Source organism: Rutidosis leptorrhynchoides, chromosome 8 (genome assembly GCF_046630445.1).
Source record: "Rutidosis leptorrhynchoides isolate AG116_Rl617_1_P2 chromosome 8, CSIRO_AGI_Rlap_v1, whole genome shotgun sequence".
NCBI classification, from domain to species: domain Eukaryota; kingdom Viridiplantae; phylum Streptophyta; class Magnoliopsida; order Asterales; family Asteraceae; genus Rutidosis; species Rutidosis leptorrhynchoides.
In genome coordinates, this window is record NC_092340.1 from 132241245 (window position 1) to 132262578 (window position 21334).

Here is a 21334-nt window from a genome sequence, read left to right on the forward strand (position 1 = left end):
CCGGTCAACTTGGGTGGTCAATTGTCTATATGAAACATATTTCAATTAATCAAGTCTTAACAAGTTTGATTGCTTAACATGTTGGAAACATTTAATCATGTAAATATCAATCTCAATTAATATATATAAACATGGAAAAGTTCGGGTCACTACAGTTTTCCCGCCTAAATAATAACATTCATCACGAAGTGTCTCTTCTAAATGTTCATATTTTCGTGTGATCTTGATGTCGGAAAAAAAAATTCCAAAAAAAAAACGAAAAAAAAAATTTTGCTTCCCGCCGATTGGTTACTTCCCCATTGATCCTGCCTATATATATATATATATATATATATATATATATATATATATATATATATATATATATATATATATATATATATATATATATATATATATATATATATTTGTAGGATCAAGGGGGAAGTAACCAATCAGGGGGAAACAATTTTTTTTTTTCGTTTTTTGAAAAAACTTTGTTCACGAACATTATAGATTGGATGAAAATATGAACATTTAGTAAAGACACTTTTTGATAAATGTTTTTATTTTGGCGGGAAAACACTCGAAAAATTAATATAATAACAATTATCATGTTTTTCGAGCGTATGTTGAGGTTTTAGATATTAGGGTTTAGATATTAGGGTTTATAGAGTTTAGATATTAGGGTATAGAAATTTAGGGTTTAGATTTAAGATTTAGATTGAGTTTTTAACACGAACGGTTTAGAGTGTAGGGTTTCAGGTACTAAACCCAAAACACTAAACCCTAAACTCTAAATCAGGCTTTTTAGTTCACAAAACATGGAAAAAAAACGTTAACATTCTTCACGATCAATATTATCTTGAATGTTATTTTTGTCACTCGTTTTCCCGCCTAAATAATAACATTCTCACGAAGTGTCTTTTTTAAAGGTTCGTATTTTCGTGTGATCTTGATGCCTGAAAAAAATCCAAAAAAACGAAGGAAAAAAAATAAATTTGCTTCCCTCCCGCTTCCCTCCGATTGGTTACTTCCCCATTAATCATGCCCATATATATATATATATATATATATATATATTGATTGAAGTCTCACTTTTTATTTGCAAATCGGTAAATTTACGTTTTATGTACAAATTTTCTATTTTGATGTGAAAGTTGAACATTAGAAAGGGAATGAGGTTATGAAAGGGTAGTTGTGGATTATACACTTGTAATAAGTGTATAAATATGGTTTCTTTAAATTACCCTGTGATAGTTTTACTTGTGATAAATCACCCTTTTTTATGGTTTTGTTTCAAAACGACATAAAAATTGGTTATTTTAATTTTTATAAATATGGTTAGGTTGTTGAAATTTCAGACTGGTCATTTTAGAAACGAATCATTGGTTGTTTGAAAGTTGTATGGTTAAAAGCCTCCTTTATATGCCCATTTGGACTCTTTGTCATGTTTGGGTCATATGATATCAAATAGGGTATTTGTTGATTTTGACACGTTCACTCTGCCAAATTAACTGTATTTTCAAGTGTTGGTGTTTTAAAAATGAGTTTACGGCTAGTTTGAGTCAAGGTGAAAATATACGACTCGTTTGGGTCATAAGAGTCTATCTTAAACCATATGCATAATTTCGGGAATCCGAAGTTACAAACACGTCCATAATGTCAATTTAGACTTGTATGAAAATTAAACATTCATGTCACCACAATCCTCAAAGACACATAAATTTGATTACATAAAACGTAAATCGCAACATGATGTCCATTTATAAATAAAATTGGAGCTTCAAAATTCATGCAAACAGATAGGTCTCGAAAAACACACATTAAAAAAAAAAAAAAAAAAAATTAACTACTAAATTGAAACTATGAATCAAAACATACGATGGTTTAAAGTTCAAATAGGAATAAAACACAAATATGTTTGAACTCATTCGAGCTCGGTGAAAATTTTCTGACTTAGAACACAAAACTATTCGAACTCCGCAGTTGTTGAGTTCGAAAATTTATGCTGAGTTAGAACAAAAACGTGTTCAAACGAATGGTGTGTTTTACCAATTTTATTTTTAAAAAAATGTGAAACGTAAAATAATAGAAAAAAGTGTATGTGAGCGATTTTCTCATAAATAAAGTGGTCTACTTTAACCTAGACTCGGTGACAAAATCTTGTGACCATAGACATAAACAACATAGGTCAAGGGCGCATCACGTTAAAACCTTTCTAGATGCAGGGTTGATATTGAGATGGGTCGGTGTACAATCCATTTTGACCGGTCTTGATTTGATATAATTGTTAAGATTTTAATGGAAAACTGCTAGGAATATGCTAGTAATAGGAGTTCATGGTATTTCAATAATCATTTAATCTTGAGGAAAGTAGCTTAAACAACATATATCCTTTAAATAAAAAATTGTTGAATGACATTGAAAAGTTGTAAGGTTTTCCCTGTTCGGGTTAACCGGGAAGGGCGAGTAATCCGACCCCATACTCTAGTGTACGCAGCCCATCAGGAATACTCCCTGGCTGTTTCCAACCCTTCCCTGGCCACCCCAAGAATTGAACCTGAGACCTCTTGCAAGGATCTCAGGGCCCCAACCACTTGAACCTTCCCTGGCTGTTGAATGACATTGAACTTAATCTATATCAGATTAATCTTTAGTCATCTGATGCACAAATTTGATTTCCTAACTTCTTTTGTTATAAAATTACATCCTTTTTTTTTCTTCAATTCAATTTTGAGCCGCATTTCAGTTCAAGCGACGTCCCTCTGGTTTTTGTTCCTTCAAATGTCCCTTCAACTCGTCATCATCGATCATGGATGAAAAACAGGCAACACCAACTAGCTCACGCCAACCTAGCAATCCGGATGGTGTCATAAACTGATCCATCTTCACCCCATAATAAATCAATTATGAGGTACCAACTAGAACTCAATTTCTTTTTTTCTTTTTTCTTTTTTTTTTTTTTTTTGGTGACTCAGGACCCCCTACGAACGAATCTTTTGGACTCCCCCGCAGAGGGTAAACCTGGGGGAACGAACCCGCTGAGCGTCAAACCCGCTACCGGGTGAATTGCCTGTGAAGGCACCCCTCATGGTCAACCTCCCTTTTTGAACGAACGAGGCGGAACTCAGATTCGAACCTGGGTGGGCTGCCAGCTAGGGCAACTCAGTGGCCATCCAAGCTATGCCCGGATGGTTACTCAATTTCTCTTTCTAGTTCTTAATTTTGAAACTCAGGTGAATCAAATGTGTGTGATAAGTAAAATAAGCAAGAGAAATTGGACGTAGACGGCAATATCATGCTAACAATCTATATGATGACACATTGACACCTACTAGTATAATCTTACTTCTACGTTATACAATATTATGTACCAAGAATATGCTTAAAACATTAAAAGGTAATACAATATTGTATTGTATTACTGTTTATACAGATTTACAGAAAGATAGTTTTGGTTTCGTTAGCATTGAGAGGAAAAAAAAACAAAACTTGCATCAGGACCGTCTCGCTAATTTCGGAGGCCCTGTTCGAAACTTAAAAAGGGCTCTTATAAATGTTAATTTTTTCAATAAACGTATAATATATAATACTATGATAGCGTAATCAATAGTAATTAAAAAACTTCAAAATAACCGTTGCAAAGTATTATTCTCAAATAGTTGTCAACTCATTATAGTTACGCTATTGTTTATATAAAACCGTAATCCTAACATTTTTGTAACGAAGTAATTGGTCAACTCTTTAAAGTAATACTCCCATTATATTGTTTTTAATACTTATAAACGTCAATCTATTAAGTCTTTCTTGTTAGATGATAGACCGTAGATAAGATATTCCGTTACGATGTACAAATAAATGAATTATTACATAGGTTTTTCAAAATTTTGAGCCCCTTAAAAATTTGGGGCCCTGTGCGGCCTGACTTGCATATTTACAAAGTTCGCGTTCTTAAGTCTACTGAGTACTTAGTTTTGATATCTAAAGTATTCTATCGATAAATGTGTATAGCTAGCTACCAATATGTGTGGATCAGGTTGATATCCCTGTGGCATCCTTTGGGATCAAAAACAGGAAAGCAACCGGTATAAATGTGCAAACGACTTGAACACCAATCCCAAAACAAAGATTATCAAAAGAACCCGAAGAGATGTCTAGAACCGAAGCCAAACCAGAACCAACAAGTGAACTCATTGTGGACCCAAAGTTGTTTATGGACATGAAAAGCGCAAATAAAGTCCCTTCAATTCCAGGTGGGCAGAGTTGTCCTGATAGGATTAGAAACGGCATGAACCTGCACTCAACAAGTGTACAAGTATTAATATCAGTATACAGATTACTTATCGAACAAGATAAAGAGACTGCAAATATGGCACATACTTGAACTGATTAACAGCATCCGAGAGTGCAGAACCAAACAGCACCATTAATTCATCTGATACGCCAAATAACACATTTAGTCTCGAAACTAATACCGAGTCTAGAAGAGTTAATATTGACAGAGTAACATGAGCGAACCTGCACAAATGTTCCAGATTTATTAATTATAAGATTAATTAGAAAGCTTTAAATCGGAATCTACACAACATACATAACATGACTTTGATTATTGTATTTAAGCTTACATGAGAATCGTTCTTAACTTCATCTTTTTTAAGTAGCGGTTGTAAGTGAAAGTTCCAAGCATGAGGCCCATCCACCCGATAACGCGTGCTGTGCCCAAAAACAAAGCGTCTAGATTTAGTATTTCTGTCTGGTAGTAGAACATAACTGTTGAGAGGTTTGGTACAGTCACCTGAGATAACAAAAACCAAGCCATTGGTCTGGTTTCTCCCAACGGTTTGAATCAGATGTTAGCATAATCAACCACATAGATGGTGTTGCAGGTGATATAAAACTGGTTTTTTGACTTCTAAATAAACAAGTACTCATAATAATCATATTTACTCTACTAAAGGCTAAAAGGATTTTTCTAACGAAAACCCTTAAGCTGTCATTAAGGTGCAAAAAGACTTGTACTTTTTAATAACCATCGTGTAAAAGTCAACATTAACCGACTTGTACAACATATTAATGAATCTTAACGCCAACCCTAAGAGTTGTCGTTAATAAAATCTTTTTTTATTATTGCTGCAAAAGTTGTAACAACTGGACCCATGAAATGAGGAACTAATTGCGGGTCCGGTCTAAAACGAGGACATGATACACCACATGAAGAATGTGGGTACAGTTTTATAAGTGTTGTACCTCAAGATAATGGGCCGTCCAAAAGCTTTAAACAAGGTATAACCAGCCATTTTCAAAGATCGAAACCATTGTGATGGCAAAGATTCGTTTTCAGGCATCTGAATTTTGATTATATCAGAAATTGTTTTCTTGCTACTTTTATGGCTCCTCTTTCTCATCAAAGTACCAGGTTTAGGTGATTCCGTCGATATTATGTCTTCATGAGATACACTTTTATTATCGATTTCAGAGTCATTAGACGTAGAAAATTCTGGCAATTGTGAACTCCCAACTGGACTCTCAGTCACAAAACCACAGGATAATAGTTGCAAGATGGAGATAAACCTCTAAGAAAGAACTTATTCCACAAAGTAAGACTTAAGCCAATAGGGTGGGTAGTAGTAATAATTAAATAAGACTCCACAAGATAAGTTGAGGGCATATGCATTCAGGTAGATCTGGGTGGGTTCGAACCACCATCTTCCTAGAAAGGCAAAAATGATTGCCTCCCTAATTGCTCTTACCAGTTTCCGAGCTCACAGATCTTTCAATTATCAGTTTTTTTTTTTTTAATTAAATATAATCATTTGTTCTTCATTTACCGAAACTGATTATCCAGACATACCAACATTCAAAGCACCTAGAACACCAATTTAAAAATAAAGTTTGTGTAGCATGTTCACGTGAACAATAATTAATTCCTTTAATGTGACCTTAATAATCCGTAAATGATACTTAGATATAGCATTTAATGAGATGTCTTTTGCATAATGGTAGGAGTAATAGTATTTATCAAATGACAAACTTACAATGTTGCGAAAAAACTTCCAAAGTATTTTTTTATAGAAATTAGAATTTGGTTTTGTCTATCTAAAAGAAATATACTTTGAGATGACATGTAGACACATGGTGGATGCTACAATGAATAAGCCGCCTAAAATATGTGTTCAAAATATTTAGATCAACCTGTATGTATAAGAATTTAGGTAAAAAGGTCTCTCTCTCTCTCTCAAATATACGCTCCCCTTTTTTCACTCTTTTCCTGTGTTCCCGCCCACCTTATAAACCCTAACTTTTTCAACCTCCATCAGCCTCCATCGTCGCAGATCTGCTCCTGTTTTGTAGATCCTTCAGGTACGTTGTTATCTCCGGCCATCGGCATCACGCCGGTGGGCTCTCTTTTTTCGTTTACTCTCTCCCGACGGATTCCAGCCATTTTGCTCTTTATTGTCGCCGTTTTCGTGGCTTTAATGGGTAGCTTGGTTGTGTCTTCGGATTTTACCGGGTCACCGGATTTTCGTGCTTCTCGCCGGAGTTAAGGTTGCTCCGGTATCACTTTCTCTTTGGCCAGGCGACGAATACCAAGTTGGTATTCTGGTTCTCTGTTGAGGGTGGTCCTAGGGCCTTTTGTTTCCTTTGTCCGTTTTCAAGGTGGTCGTTTGAATGGTGGGTGACGGTTATGTTTTTCGGTCGGCCACTTTTTGGCCGGAATATGTTGTTGGTGATTGTCCTAGATGCCAGCTAGTAGGAACCTTGGTGGCGTTCTCTTACTTGGGTTTTGGCCGTGTTTGGATTTTTGAAGATGGTTGCCTGTTTCCGGTGTATTCCGGTCAGTGTCCGACGGTTATTTTATCCTTTGTTGGTTTCTAGCTTTATTTTATGGTGGCGTTCTTGTAATGACCCGTCCTTATCCCCTAGACGAAGTCATCATCATCTGGTCCCATTGCGAGGTACTGACCTAAATATGCCATGAATAACTCCAAATAATATCTTTCAATTGAGCAAATGCACAGCGGAAGACTTAATTCGTACCTGAGAATAAACATGCTTAAAAGTGTCAACCAAAAAGTTGGTGAGTTCATAGGTTTATCGTAACAATCATTTCAATATATTAATAGACCACAAGATTTCATAATCATAAACATAATACACTCGCAAGTGTATGTAAAGCATTCTAAGTGGTTGAGCACTTGGTAACCATACTTAACTTTTAATCAACGTCGCATATTCCCTTTATTATGAAATCTCACTACACCGTACCAAGTGTAGTCACTAAAACGAAGTACTGTGCAATCGTTGAATACTGGTCGTCCAGTCCGGTTGGGGTTGTCAGGCCCGATAGATCTATCAACAGGATTCGCGTTTACAATACCACATGTAAATAGTAGTTACCAAGCTATTAGGGAAGATATGCAGGGTGGTACAACTCAACGTAGAATATATTTTAAGTACTTGTGTCTATCTCGTAAACATTTATAAAAACAGCGCATGTATTCTCAGCCCAAAAATATATATTGCAAAAGCAATTAAAAAGGGAGCAAATGAAACTCACCATACTGTATTTTGTAGTAAAAATACATAGAACGATATTGAACAAGTATAGGGTTGGCCTTGGATTCACGAACCTATATCATTTATATATATATTAACACATATAATTATAATCGAACGAATTTACATATTAATAGTGATATAATTGTTATCTTAATTAAGTGTTTCATTAAAACCTTAATAAGTTACATTTATTAATATTTATTATTAAAATATTAATATAGTTATGTTATATGTAGTAAATATATCTTTATGTAACTAATAGTTATTTGACAAAATAATATTTATAATAATAATAACTAAAAGTTGTTTTATTTTACAATAATAATAATAATAATAGTTGTTATGATAATAATATTGATAATATGAAAATAATAATATTAATTTCAAAATAATAATAATGATAGTAATAATAATAATTTTGATAAATATGATAATCTTTCTAATAATGATAATATTAATAGTAATGATGATACTTTTAATATAAATGATAGTTTTTAATAAAAATGATACTAATAATAATATTAATGATATTTTTAATAATAATTTTAATAATACTAATAATAATAATTTTAATAATACTAATAATAATAATTTTAATAATACTAATAATAATAATAATAATAATAATAATAATAATAATAATAATAATAATAATAATAATAATAATAATAATAATAATAATAATAATAATAATAATAATAATAATAATAATAATAATAATAATAATATTAATTAGATAAATAACTACCTTTAGGAAGTAGCCCTAAAAATAATGCTCAAGTCCGGGTGTGAACCCGCGACGTCCCGCTAACCCGATAACATCCTTAACCTGAATCATCATCACTTGTAGACCTTTATTATCCTATTAAACTATCATCATTATAATCCTAATCATAATCCTAATTATTTTAATTCCACCATCTTAATCATAATCATAATCAAAATCATAATTATAACATAATCATAATCATAATATAATCATAATCATATCATCATCATAATCATATCATAATTATAATCATAATCATCTAAACGCTTCACCATCATTTTCATCTTAACTTATATCATCATCTAACCCGCATCATTATAATTTTAACACCATCGTCGTCATATTCCTTGTCTTAACATAATCACACGTCACGTAATATTTTATCAGGATCATCAATCAAACTTTGTTATCATCATACTCATCCTAACATCAATATCATAATCGCACCATCATCTACCTCAAACAACATTACGACAGTATCATCTATATTCATCGTCCCCATGTTATCATCGCCATGCTCAAGGTTTATTCTCAACATCACGTATCATCAATTCTGTCATTAATCTCATGGTTTCAACTCAACAGAAAATATAAGGGTTGGCTCACGGCCCAATCATAAACTCGATCACACTTTGTAGTCCAATATCGAGTTGGCCCAAGAATTTGATCCGTCAGTAGCCCAAATGATCTAGAAGAACACCCTTAGCATAGTGGCCCGTTTTCTTTATTAAGCTTAATACTAAAAACGAATCCAATAGGTAACCCGTTAGTTGGTTCAATGTTATAATGGTATATAAAAAAAAATCGATTACCAATCCTTTTCTTGTGGTGGGTTCTTGTTGTCAGGAATTTAGGAAGCATAAATTGACAATTGCATTACCATATTCGCTGTATCTTCATAGTCATCATCCTTTAATATTTTAACCTTTATCATCTTAATCTTTTATATAATACTATCTCTCATCCATCACCGTCGTATCATTATTATTTCATTGTGTAACAGAAACAGGAAACTAAGATAACAACCGTTGGAATCGGTGGTGTTTATGGTGAAGATATATAATAGAATCTAAACAGAAAATGTATGACAGCATTAGTAGTTTATTAGAGTGATCGTTGATGTTTAATTGGATGGTGGTCGTTTGTGGTTTTCACAGAAACAGAAGAAAATAAAATGTATGTGTTTGTGGCGAAAGGAAACAGAAAAAGAAAGCAACCGTATAAAAGGAGATGAAGGAAATAAGGACGGTGGTGGTGGTTTCATGGTTATTATTATTGAGAAAAGTAATATTGCAAGTGGTTTTCGGCTTCAAGGGTTTGGAGAGAGAGAGAGAGAGAGGAGAGAGAAGGGTTTTCGTGAGTGTTGATTTGGGTTGAAACATAATAGGACTTGTTTTTCAATACAGAAACCAATCATAAATATGAAAGGAAACAGCAGTATAGCAGCTCACATGTTGTTTCAGTCATGGTCTTCAAGGTTGTGTCGAACACACAATTAAGAAAGACAAGTAGTAAAAGTTACCTAACTTGTTGGTGGGTGAATGGTGAAGTTAAGGTGGTTCCGGGTGGTGAAAGGTGTCGTCTAGCAAAGAAGACAGAGAATAATATACAGTGGGATTGATGATCAAGGAAGGAGAATTAGATGGGTGGTGATGGCTCTGTGTTCTAACTCAACTAACTCACACACATATACATATATGCATAAAGTTGATGATAAAACCAAACACAGTATATACACTTAATCAATTAGTTACAGTACTGATTGTAATCAATAATGAAAGTAGATAATTCGAATCACTTTTCAACAATTTGAGACGTTTGATGGTTATATAAAGTAAATGTGTGTCGACCGAAGATGAAGACATAGGGAAAAAAATATAAAATAGATAGTGACTTATAACCACATGTGTATATGGCTGTTTAATCTTTAAAAATTGAAAATAAAGTGTAACAAACTGAATTCGATTTATCTGTATTTATGATTCTTAAGATTGATAATTAATAATTATAATTATATTCATAATATTAATAATACTAATTAATAATAATAATATTTCTAACAATAATAATATTATTGATAAAGATACTAATAATAATAGATGATAAAAAAAAAATTAAAAGTATGATAATATTAATACAAAAGAAAATAAGATTAATAATAATTACTAATTATGATAACTATAAGATTAATAATAATAGTAATGTAACCATTTATATGTATCAAACTTTTTATCTATTTTTTTTTATAGTATTAATAATATTGATTATTATTTTTTTATTTTTATTTTGATGAGAGTAATAATAATATTAATATAGCAACCTTAGTATGTTGTATATAAGTTTTCATTTCTGATTCGAGTGACTAAATTGTATTTTTAAAATTTCCAATTTGTTATATATAATTATTTCTATACTTATATATATATATATATATATATATATATATATATATATATATATATATATATATATATATACACACACACACACACATTTATCTACAACTATTGTTCATGAATCGTCGGAAATAGTCCAAGGGTAATTGATTACATGAATATAGTTTCAAAATTTTCGAGACTCAACATTACAGACTTTGCTTATTGTGTCAAGAATACTAAATCGTATCGAGAGTTTGGTTTAAAATTAGTCGAAATTTTCCGGGTCGTGACAGTACCTACCCGTCAAAGAAATTTCGTCCCCGAAATTTGATTGAGGTCGTCATGGCTAACAATAAAAATGTTTTTATGACAAATATGAATTGAAAAAATAGAGTTTTATCATCATTGAGTAATATGGATAAAACAATTCAATTACTTGAAGCGTATGAGTGGAGCTATCACAAAAGATTTAGCTAGAGATTTAACTTTTTGACGTAGTCACGGTGGATTTCCGGAATTCAAGGAATTTAAGGAAATCTTCTAATCAGAAGGAAAATGTATTTGCACTATTTATTAACGAACTGTCAGAATTACGGAAGGACGTAACTATCAAAGAAAATATTTCTGTGATATGCTTAGAGATTAAGTAGAATGAAAGAGTCGTGTAACATGGTACATGATGAGGGTGTGATCTACTGTGAACCATCATCACGTTCCATTAGAAACTCAGCATGACTTACTGTAATATAATCACGTTGGCCAAGCGCATTATATTATACTAACTCATGCATCAATTCCCAACACTTCTCCACAATTCATTCATAATTTATACTTAGACTTTACAGAAGTTTCCAATATAATGGAATACAGAAATACAAAGAGGTAAATAATTTCGGACCAGACTATTTATGAAAATATCCTCAGAAATATCGAAGATATTTATGATGATATTTTGAAATTTCTAAGTTCGAAGGTTGATGAGGAAAAGTTTTTCGCAAGATTTTTAACATGACTTCGGAACAAGATATTCTCTAAAGATTTCAAATGAAACAGAATCATCAGGATTCTTTATGTACCAGTTTAGTCCTTGTGATTTGTCCACATTCTCCTTCATGATTTCGCATAATCCGCTTTCAGTACCAAATTTTCTATCGAGCGTTCCCAACATTTCTTTTTTTTTATTATCAAACTTTTGGCCGTTTAGACCATCTAAGATTTTGCTGTTTATTCGGCATTTAATGCTATCATATCTGAATCGTCGATTATCAATCCGAGGTGTTTTCAGGAGAATTGTGTTTTTAGATGATTAAACGCTGATGGTAGTATGGTGAAATATAAAAGGTTTTCTGGTAACAAAAAAAATGAGCACGCAAATATATCAAGCTTATAATCAGGTTGTTTCGGATGAAAAGTCGGAGTTGACTTGCTGGAGCTGTGACAAAATTTGCTACTTTGAAATGGATTACCAAATCATTTTGGGTAATAATAACACTAAAGGAATTAGCACAGCTACGTGTTAAACGTTTACTCAGTTTCCGAGGGTTTTTCAGGTGTATAACTATATGCATAAATCTTTTCTTCCGTAGATGAAGTGCGGCTGGTTCATCCTCTCGATCGAGGTGTTTTCAAGAATCATGAAAGATTTGAACATGGATTGGAATCGTCAAGATTCAAACGAGGTTTAAGATGAAATCAAGTGGCAAACTTGAAGAAATGTTTAGTTTCATATGTTATAATCAATATTTTAATTCATTTTAATTGTCCAATGTTATTAGTCCACAGTCGATAGTCCACAGTTAACAATCCAATGATTCATATATAGTTTAATATATAATATTCGAATTAATTAATACGTATCGTGACCCGTATACGTCTCAGACTCAATCACAACTCAAACTATATATATTATTATAGAATCAACCTCAACCCTGTATAGCTAACTCCCACATTACTGCATATAGAGTGTCTATGGTTATTCCAAATAATATATATAGATGCGTCGATATGATATGTCAAAACCTTGTATACGTGTCCCGATATTTAAAGTGCGTAAAATAAATAACAGACATTAAATGACGATAAATAAAGTGCGTAAAGTAAATAACATAAATTAAATGACGATAAATAAAATTGCGAGAATGTAAATTGCGATAAATAAAATTTAATCAGTTAGCTAGGAACAATTAGCTAGGAACAGTTAGCGTGGATTCTTAACAAAATTTCTCATAGTTAATTTGTTTGTTTCTAACAAATTTTATTTTGTCAAATGTTTTCTTCATTATGCCACTTGTTGGATCCTGATAAGTCAAAATCCAAATATAAAATTGAATGAAAATGGTTGTATTGTGGTGAACGGATTCGTATATCTTGTGGATGTAAGTAGGATAGTAAATGACTGTTGAGTTAGATTTGAAAGAATGTACAGTGTATTTATTAATGTGAAGTTTAAATATTCCTCGGGTATTACCTACCCGTTAAAATATTTTTACCATTAACAGGTTGTACAAAAGAATTTTTAATTACAATCTTTATGAAAACATATATACATATATGTTTTCTTCAGATGTAATCATGGATTTAATGAGTCAGTATGATGTTAAACTCATTTGATTTACCATTAGAACAAGAATATATAATCTCTAAAACATTAAAGATTACATAATTGCTATGCCGAATGAAGATAAATGATGTAGAACGTCATGTAGAACGATGATTATACTCGAGGTGCAGAATGAGATGTTGAGTCATGGATTGTTGATAGTACGGGTGCTGTTACTGATGGTACTGTTGGTGCCGGTGATGTTGCCGACGCTGGTATGTTTTGCACCATATTTTTCAAGGCTACAACTCGGGCGCGAAGCTCGTTGACTTCTTCCATTATTCTGAGATGATTGTCGGTCAGAACGAGTGGATGAATAAGGTTTAGAATTTTTGATAGAATGTAATTGTGATGAGCTACCCTGGAAATAAGCGAGAAAATGGTGTCTCGAACAGGTTTGCCGGTAAGTGCATCAGGTTCTTCGCCAAGAGGAGAATGTGGTGGATGAAAAGGATCTCCTTCTTCTTGTCTCCAATGATTAAGTAGATTACGAACCCATCAGATGAATTGGGGATGGCTAATTGGTGGAATCATTCTGGTGACACTACTTCCGGAGTTTAGGTGAACATCATGTCGGAATAGCTGTCGGAATCCGAGAAATTCGAACTGGTTGAGGGATTCATCTCGTACGATCATATGAAGGATTTTTGATAAGAAATAGATTATAAGATGTAGATTAGTACCCTGCAACACATAATTTACATATGCATATATAATACTAAAATCCCATAAGTTACGGAGGAATCTACGGAAGCTGTTAGGCAAAGTCTACAGTAATAGATACGCTAAGATATGAATTTTTGTCTGTACACTATTCATGCAATCCAGTCAGTAAGATATGTCTAGATTAAGAATGATAAGCAAGTGATTCCCTAAGAATGATAAGCAGATAATTTTTGACACGAAATGATAAGCAGAACTTTTGACATGCAGACACGGTCGAAGTTCAGACTCACTAATGCATCTAAACAACTATCAGTTAGACACACTAATGCAAGACCTGGTTCGCTAAGACCACCGCTCTGATACCACCTGTAATGACCCGTCCTTATCCCCTAGACGAAGTCATCATCATCTGGTCCCATTGCGAGGTACTGACCTAAATATGCCATGAATAACTCCAAATAATATCTTTCAATTGAGCAAATGCACAGCGGAAGACTTAATTCGTACCTGAGAATAAACATGCTTAAAAGTGTCAACCAAAAGGTTGGTGAGTTCATAGGTTTATCGTAACAATCATTTCAATATATTAATAGACCACAAGATTTCATAATCATAAACATAATACACTCGCAAGTGTATGTAAAGCATTCTAAGTGGTTGAGCACTTGGTAACCATACTTAACTTTTAATCAACGTCGCATATTCCCTTTATTATGAAATCTCACTACACCGTACCAAGTGTAGTCACTAAAACGAAGTACTGTGCAACCGTTGAATACTGGTCGTCCAGTCCGGTTGGGGTTGTCAGGCCCGATAGATCTATCAACAGGATTCGCGTTTACAATACCACATGTAAATAGTAGTTACCAAGCTATTAGGGAAGATATGCAGGGTGGTACAACTCAACGTAGAATATATTTTAAGTACTTGTGTCTATCTCGTAAACATTTATAAAAACAGCGCATGTATTCTCAGCCCAAAAATATATATTGCAAAAGCAATTAAAAAGGGAGCAAATGAAACTCACCATACTGTATTTTGTAGTAAAAATACATAGAACGATATTGAACAAGTATAGGGTTGGCCTTGGATTCACGAACCTATATCATTTATATATATATTAACACATATAATTGTAATCGAACGAATTTACATATTAATAGTGATATAATTGTTATCTTAATTAAGTGTTTCATTAAAACCTTAATAAGTTACATTTATTAATATTTATTATTAAAATATTAATATAGTTATGTTATATGTAGTAAATATATCTTTATATAACTAATAGTTATTTGACAAAATAATATTTATAATAATAATAACTAAAAGTTGTTTTATTTTACAATAATAATAATAATAATAGTTGTTATGATAATAATATTGATAATATGAAAATAATAATATTAATTTCAAAATAATAATAATGATAGTAATAATAATAATTTTGATAAATATGATAATCTTTCTAATAATGATAATATTAATAGTAATGATGATACTTTTAATATAAATGATAGTTTTTAATAAAAATGATACTAATAATAATATTAATGATATTTTTAATAATAACTTTAATAATACTAATAATAATAATTTTAATAATACTAATAATAATAATAATACTACTAATAATAATAATAATAATAATAATATTAATTAGATAAATAACTACCTTTAGGAAGTAGCCCTAAAAATAATGTCCAAGTCCGGGTGTGAACCCGCGACGTCCCGCTAACCCGATAACATCCTTAACCTGAATCATCATCACTTGTAGACCTTTATTATCCTATTAAACTATCATCATTATAATCCTAATCATAATCCTAATTATTTTAATTCCACCATCTTAATCATAATCATAATCAAAATCATAATTATAACATAATCATAATCATAATATAATCATAATCATATCATCATCATAATCATATCATAATTATAATCATAATCATCTAAACGCTTCACCATCATTTTCATCTTAACTTATATCATCATCTAACCCGCATCATTATAATTTTAACACCATCGTCGTCATATTCCTTGTCTTAACATAATCACACGTCACGTAATATTTTATCAGGATCATCAATCAAACTTTGTTATCATCATACTCATCCTAACATCAATATCATAATCGCACCATCATCTACCTCAAACAACATTACGACAGTATCATCTATATTCATCGTCCCCATGTTATCATCGCCATGCTCAAGGTTTATTCTCAACATCACGTATCATCAATTCTGTCATTAATCTCATGGTTTCAACTCAACAGAAAATATAAGGGTTGGCTCACGGCCCAATCATAAACTCGATCACACTTTGTAGTCCAATATCGAGTTGGCCCAAGAATTTGATCCGTCAGTAGCCCAAATGATCTAGAAGCCCACCCTTAGCATAGTGGCACGTTTTCTTTATTAAGCTTAATACTAAAAACGAATCCAATAGGTAACCCGTTAGTTGGTTCAATGTTATAATGGTATATAAAAAAAATCGATTACCAATCCTTTTCTTGTGGTGGGTTCTTGTTGTCAGGAATTTAGGAAGCATAAATTGACAATTGCATTACCATATTCGCTGTATCTTCATAGTCATCATCCTTTAATATTTTAACCTTTATCATCTTAATCTTTTATATAATACTATCTCTCATCCATAACCGTCGTATCATTATTATTTCATTGTGTAACAGAAACAGGAAACTAAGATAACAACCGTTGGAATCGGTGGTGTTTATGGTGAAGATATATAATAGAATCTAAACAGAAAATGTATGGCAGCATTAGTAGTTTATTAGAGTGATCGTTGATGTTTAATTGGATGGTGGTCGTTTGTGGTTTTCACAGAAACAGAAGAAAATAAAATGTATGTGTTTGTGGCGAAAGGAAACAGAAAAAGAAAGCAGCCGTATAAAAGGAGATGAAGGAAATAAGGACGGTGGTGGTGGTTTCATGGTTATTATTATTGAGAAAAGTAATATTGCAAGTGGTTTTCGGCTTCAAGGGTTTGGAGAGAGAGAGAGAGGAGAGAGAAGGGTTTTCGTGAGTGTTGATTTGGGTTGAAACATAATAGGACTTGTTTTTCAATACAGAAACCAATCATAAATATGAAAGGAAACAGCAGTATAACAGCTCACATGTTGTTTCAGTCGTGGTCTTCAAGGTTGTGTCGAACACACAATTAAGAAAGACAAGTAGTAAAAGTTACCTAACTTGTTGGTGGGTGAATGGTGAAGTTAAGGTGGTTCCGGGTGGTGAAAGGTGTCGTCTAGCAAAGAAGACAGAGAATAATATACAGTGGGATTGATGATCAAGGAAGGAGAATTAGATGGGTGGTGATGGCTCTGTGTTCCAACTCAACTAACTCACACACATATACCTATATGCATAAAGTTGATGATAAAACCAAACACAGTATATACACTTAATCAATTAGTTACAGTACTGATTGTAATCAATAATGAAAGTAGATAATTCGAATCACTTTTCAACAATTGGAGACGTTTGATGGTTATATAAAGTAAATGTGTGTCGACCGAAGATGAAGACATGGGGAAAAAAAATATAAAATAGATAGTGACTTATAACCACATGTGTATATGGCTGTTTAATCTTTAAAAATTGAAAATAAAGTGTAACAAACTGAATTCGATTTATCTGTATTTATGATTCTTAAGATTGATAATTAATAATTATAATTATATTCATAATATTAATAATACTAATTAATAATAATAATATTTCTAACAATAATAATATTATTGATAAAGATACTAATAATAATAGATGATAAAAAAAATTAAAAGTATGATAATATTAATACAAAAGAAAATAAGATTAATAATAATTACTAATTATGATAACTATAAGATTAATAATAATAGTAATGTAACAATTTATATGTATCAAACTTTTTATCTATTTTTTTTATAGTATTATGAATATTGATTATTATTTTTTTATTTTTATTTTGATGAGAGTAATAATAATATTAATATAGCAACCTTAGTATGTTGTATATAAGTTTTCATTTCTGATTCGAGTGACTAAATTGTATTTTTAAAATTTTCAATTTGTTATATATAATTATTTCTATACTTATATATATATATATATATATATATATATATATATATATATATATATATATATATATATATATATATATATACACACACACACACACACATTTATCTACAACTATTGTTCATGAATCGTCGGAAATAGTCCAAGGGTAATTGATTACATGAATATAGTTTCAAAATTTTCGAGACTCAACATTACAGACTTTGCTTATTGTGTCAAGAATACTAAATCGTATCGAGAGTTTGGTTTAAAATTAGTCGAAATTTTCCGGGTCGTGACAGTACCTACCCGTTAAAGAAATTTCATCCCCGAAATTTGATTGAGGTCGTCATGGCTAACAATAAAAATGTTTTTATGACAAATATGAATTGAAAAAATAGAGTTTTATCATCATTGAGTAATATGGATAAAACAATTCAATTACTTGAAGCGTATGAGTGGAGCTATCACAAAAGATTTAGCTAGAGATTTAACTTTTTGACGTAGTCACGGTGGATTTCCGGAATTCAAGGAATTTAAGGAAATCTTCTAATCAGAAGGAAAATGTATTTGCACGATTTATTAACGAACTGTCAGAATTACGGAAGGACGTAACTATCAAAGAAAATATTTCTGTGATATGCTTAGAGATTAAGTAGAATGAAAGAGTCGTGTAACATGGTACATGATGAGGGTGTGATCTACTGTGAACCATCATCACGTTCCATTAGAAACTCAGCATGACTTACTGTAATATAATCACGTTGGCCAAGCGCATTATATTATACTAACTCATGCATCAATTCCCAACACTTCTCCACATTTCATTCATAATTTATACTTAGACTTTACAGAAGTTTCCAATATAATGGAATACAGAAATACAAAGAGGTAAATAATTTCGGACCAGACTATTTATGAAAATATCCTCAGAAATATCGAAGATATTTATGATGATATTTTGAAATTTCTAAGTTCGAAGGTTGATGAGGAAAAGTTTTCCGCAAGATTTTAAACATGACTTCGGAACAAGATATTCTCTAAAGATTTCAAATGAAACAGAATCATCAGGATTCTTTATGTACCAGTTTAGTCCTTGTGATTTGTCCACAGTCTCCTTCATGATTTCGCATAATCCGCTTTCAGTACCAAATTTTCTATCGAGCGTTCCCAACATTCCTTTTTTTTTATTATCAAACTTTTGGCCGTTTAGACCATCTAAGATTTTGCTGTTTATTCGGCATTTAATGCTATCATATCTGAATCGTCGATTATCAATCCGAGGTGTTTTCAGGAGAATTGTGTTTTTAGATGATTAAACGCTGATGGTAGTATGGTGAAATATAAAAGGTTTTCTGGTAACAAAAAAAAATGAGCACGCAAATATATCAAGCTTATAATAAGGTTGTTTCGGATGAAAAGTCGGAGTTGACTTGCTGGAGCTGTGACAAAATTTGCTACTTTGAAATGGATTACCAAATCATTTTGGGTAATAATAACACTAAAGGAATTAGCACAGCTACGTGTTAAACGTTTACTCAGTTTCCGAGGGTTTTTCAGGTGTATAACTATATGCATAAATCTTTTCTTCCGTAGATGAAGTGCGGCTGGTTCATCCTCTCGATCGAGGTGTTTTCAAGAATCATGAAAGATTTGAACATGGATTGGAATCGTCAAGATTCAAACGAGGTTTAAGATGAAATCAAGTGGCAAACTTGAAGAAATGTTTAGTTTCATATGTTATAATCAATATTTTAATTCATTTTAATTGTCCAATGTTATTAGTCCACAGTCGATAGTCCACAGTTAACAATCCAATGATTCATATATAGTTTAATATATAATATTCGAATTAATTAATACGTATCGTGACCCGTGTACATCGCAGACTCGATCACAACTCAAACTATATATATTATTGTAGAATCAACCTCAACCTTGTATAGCTAACTCCCACATTACTGCATATAGAGTGTCTATGGTTATTCCAAATAATATATATAGATGCGTCGATATGATATGTCAAAACCTTGTATACGTGTCCCGATATTTAAAGTGCGTAAAATAAATAACAGACATTAAATGACGATAAATAAAGTGCGTAAAGTAAATAACATAAATTAAATGACGATAAATAAAATTGCGAGAATGTAAATTGCGATAAATAAAATTTAATCAGTTAGCTAGGAACAATTAGCTAGGAACAGTTAGCGTGAATTCTTAACAAAATTTCTCATAGTTAATTTGTTTGTTTCTAACAAATTTTATTTTGTCAAATGTTTTCTTCATTATGCCACTTGTTGGATCCTGATAAGTCAAAATTCAAATATAAAATTGAATGAAAATGGTTGTATTGTGGTGAACGGATTCGTATATCTTGTGGATGTAAGTAGGATAGTAAATGACTGTTGAGTTAGATTTGAAAGAATGTACAGTGTATTTATTAATGTGAAGTTTAAATATTCCTCGGGTATTACCTACCCGTTAAAATATTTTTACCATTAACAGGTTGTACAAAAGAATTTTTAATTACAATCTTTATGAAAACATATATACATATATATTTTCTTCAGATGTAATCATGGATTTAATGAGTCAGTATGATGTTAAACTCATTTGATTTACCATTAGAACAAGAATATATAATCTCTAAAACATTAAAGATTACATAATTGCTATGCCGAATGAAGATAAATGATGTAGAACGTCATGTAGAACGATGATTATACTCGAGGTGCAGAATGAGATGTTGAGTCATGGATTGTTGATAGTACGGGTGCTGTTACTGATGGTACTGTTGGTGCCGGTGATGTTGCCGAAGCTGGTATGTTTTGCACCATATTTTTCAAGGCTACAACTCGGGCGCGAAGCTCGTTGACTTCTTCCATTATTCTGAGATGATTGTCGGTCAGAACGAGTGGATGAATAAGGTTTAGAATTTTTGATAGAATGTAATTGTGATGAGCTACCCTGAAAATAAGCGAGAAAATGGTGTCTCGAACAGGTTTGCCGGTAAGTGCATCAGGTTCTTTGCCAAGAGGAGAATGTGGTGGATGAAAAGGATCTCCTTCTTCTTGTCTCCAATGATTAAGTAGATTACGAACCCATCAGATGAATTGGGGATGGCTAATTGGTGGAATCATTCTGGTGACACTACTTCCGGAGTTTAGGTGAACATCATGTCGGAATAGCTGTCGGAATCCGAGGAATTCGAACTGGTTGAGGGATTCATCTCGTACGATCATATGAAGGATTTTTGATAAGAAATAGATTATAAGATGTAGATTAGTACCCTGCAACACATAATTTA

General features: G+C 32.0%; 1 protein-coding gene across 1 annotated transcript; it reads right to left on the reverse strand.

Annotated features, from left to right (window-relative positions):
• Positions 1-3916: 3916 nt before the first annotated feature.
• Positions 3917-6424, reverse strand: LOC139863820 (probable folate-biopterin transporter 4). Its single transcript, XM_071852420.1, has 5 exons — positions 6347-6424; positions 5230-5555; positions 4608-4805; positions 4363-4500; positions 3917-4276 (listed from the first exon to the last, which is right to left on the reverse strand). Exons 1-5 carry the CDS (start codon positions 6422-6424, stop codon positions 4015-4017), a joined length of 1002 nt encoding a protein of 333 aa, XP_071708521.1. The 3' UTR covers positions 3917-4014.
• Between the last annotated feature and the right edge of the window lie 14910 nt (positions 6425-21334).

What these genes read in the sequence shown, in the direction of transcription:
- LOC139863820 (XM_071852420.1), bottom strand. Translation starts at nt 6,424, where the DNA reads ATGGCTGGAATCCGTCGGGAGAGAGTAAACGAAAAAAGAGAGCCCACC. An exon ending in GGACGGCCCATTATCTTGAG is followed by an intron (nt 4,806 to 5,229) that starts GTACAACACTTA and finishes GGGAGAAACCAG; the next exon opens with ACCAATGGCTTGGTTTTTGT. An exon ending in AAGTTAAGAACGATTCTCAT is followed by an intron (nt 4,501 to 4,607) that starts GTAAGCTTAAAT and finishes ACATTTGTGCAG; the next exon opens with GTTCGCTCATGTTACTCTGT.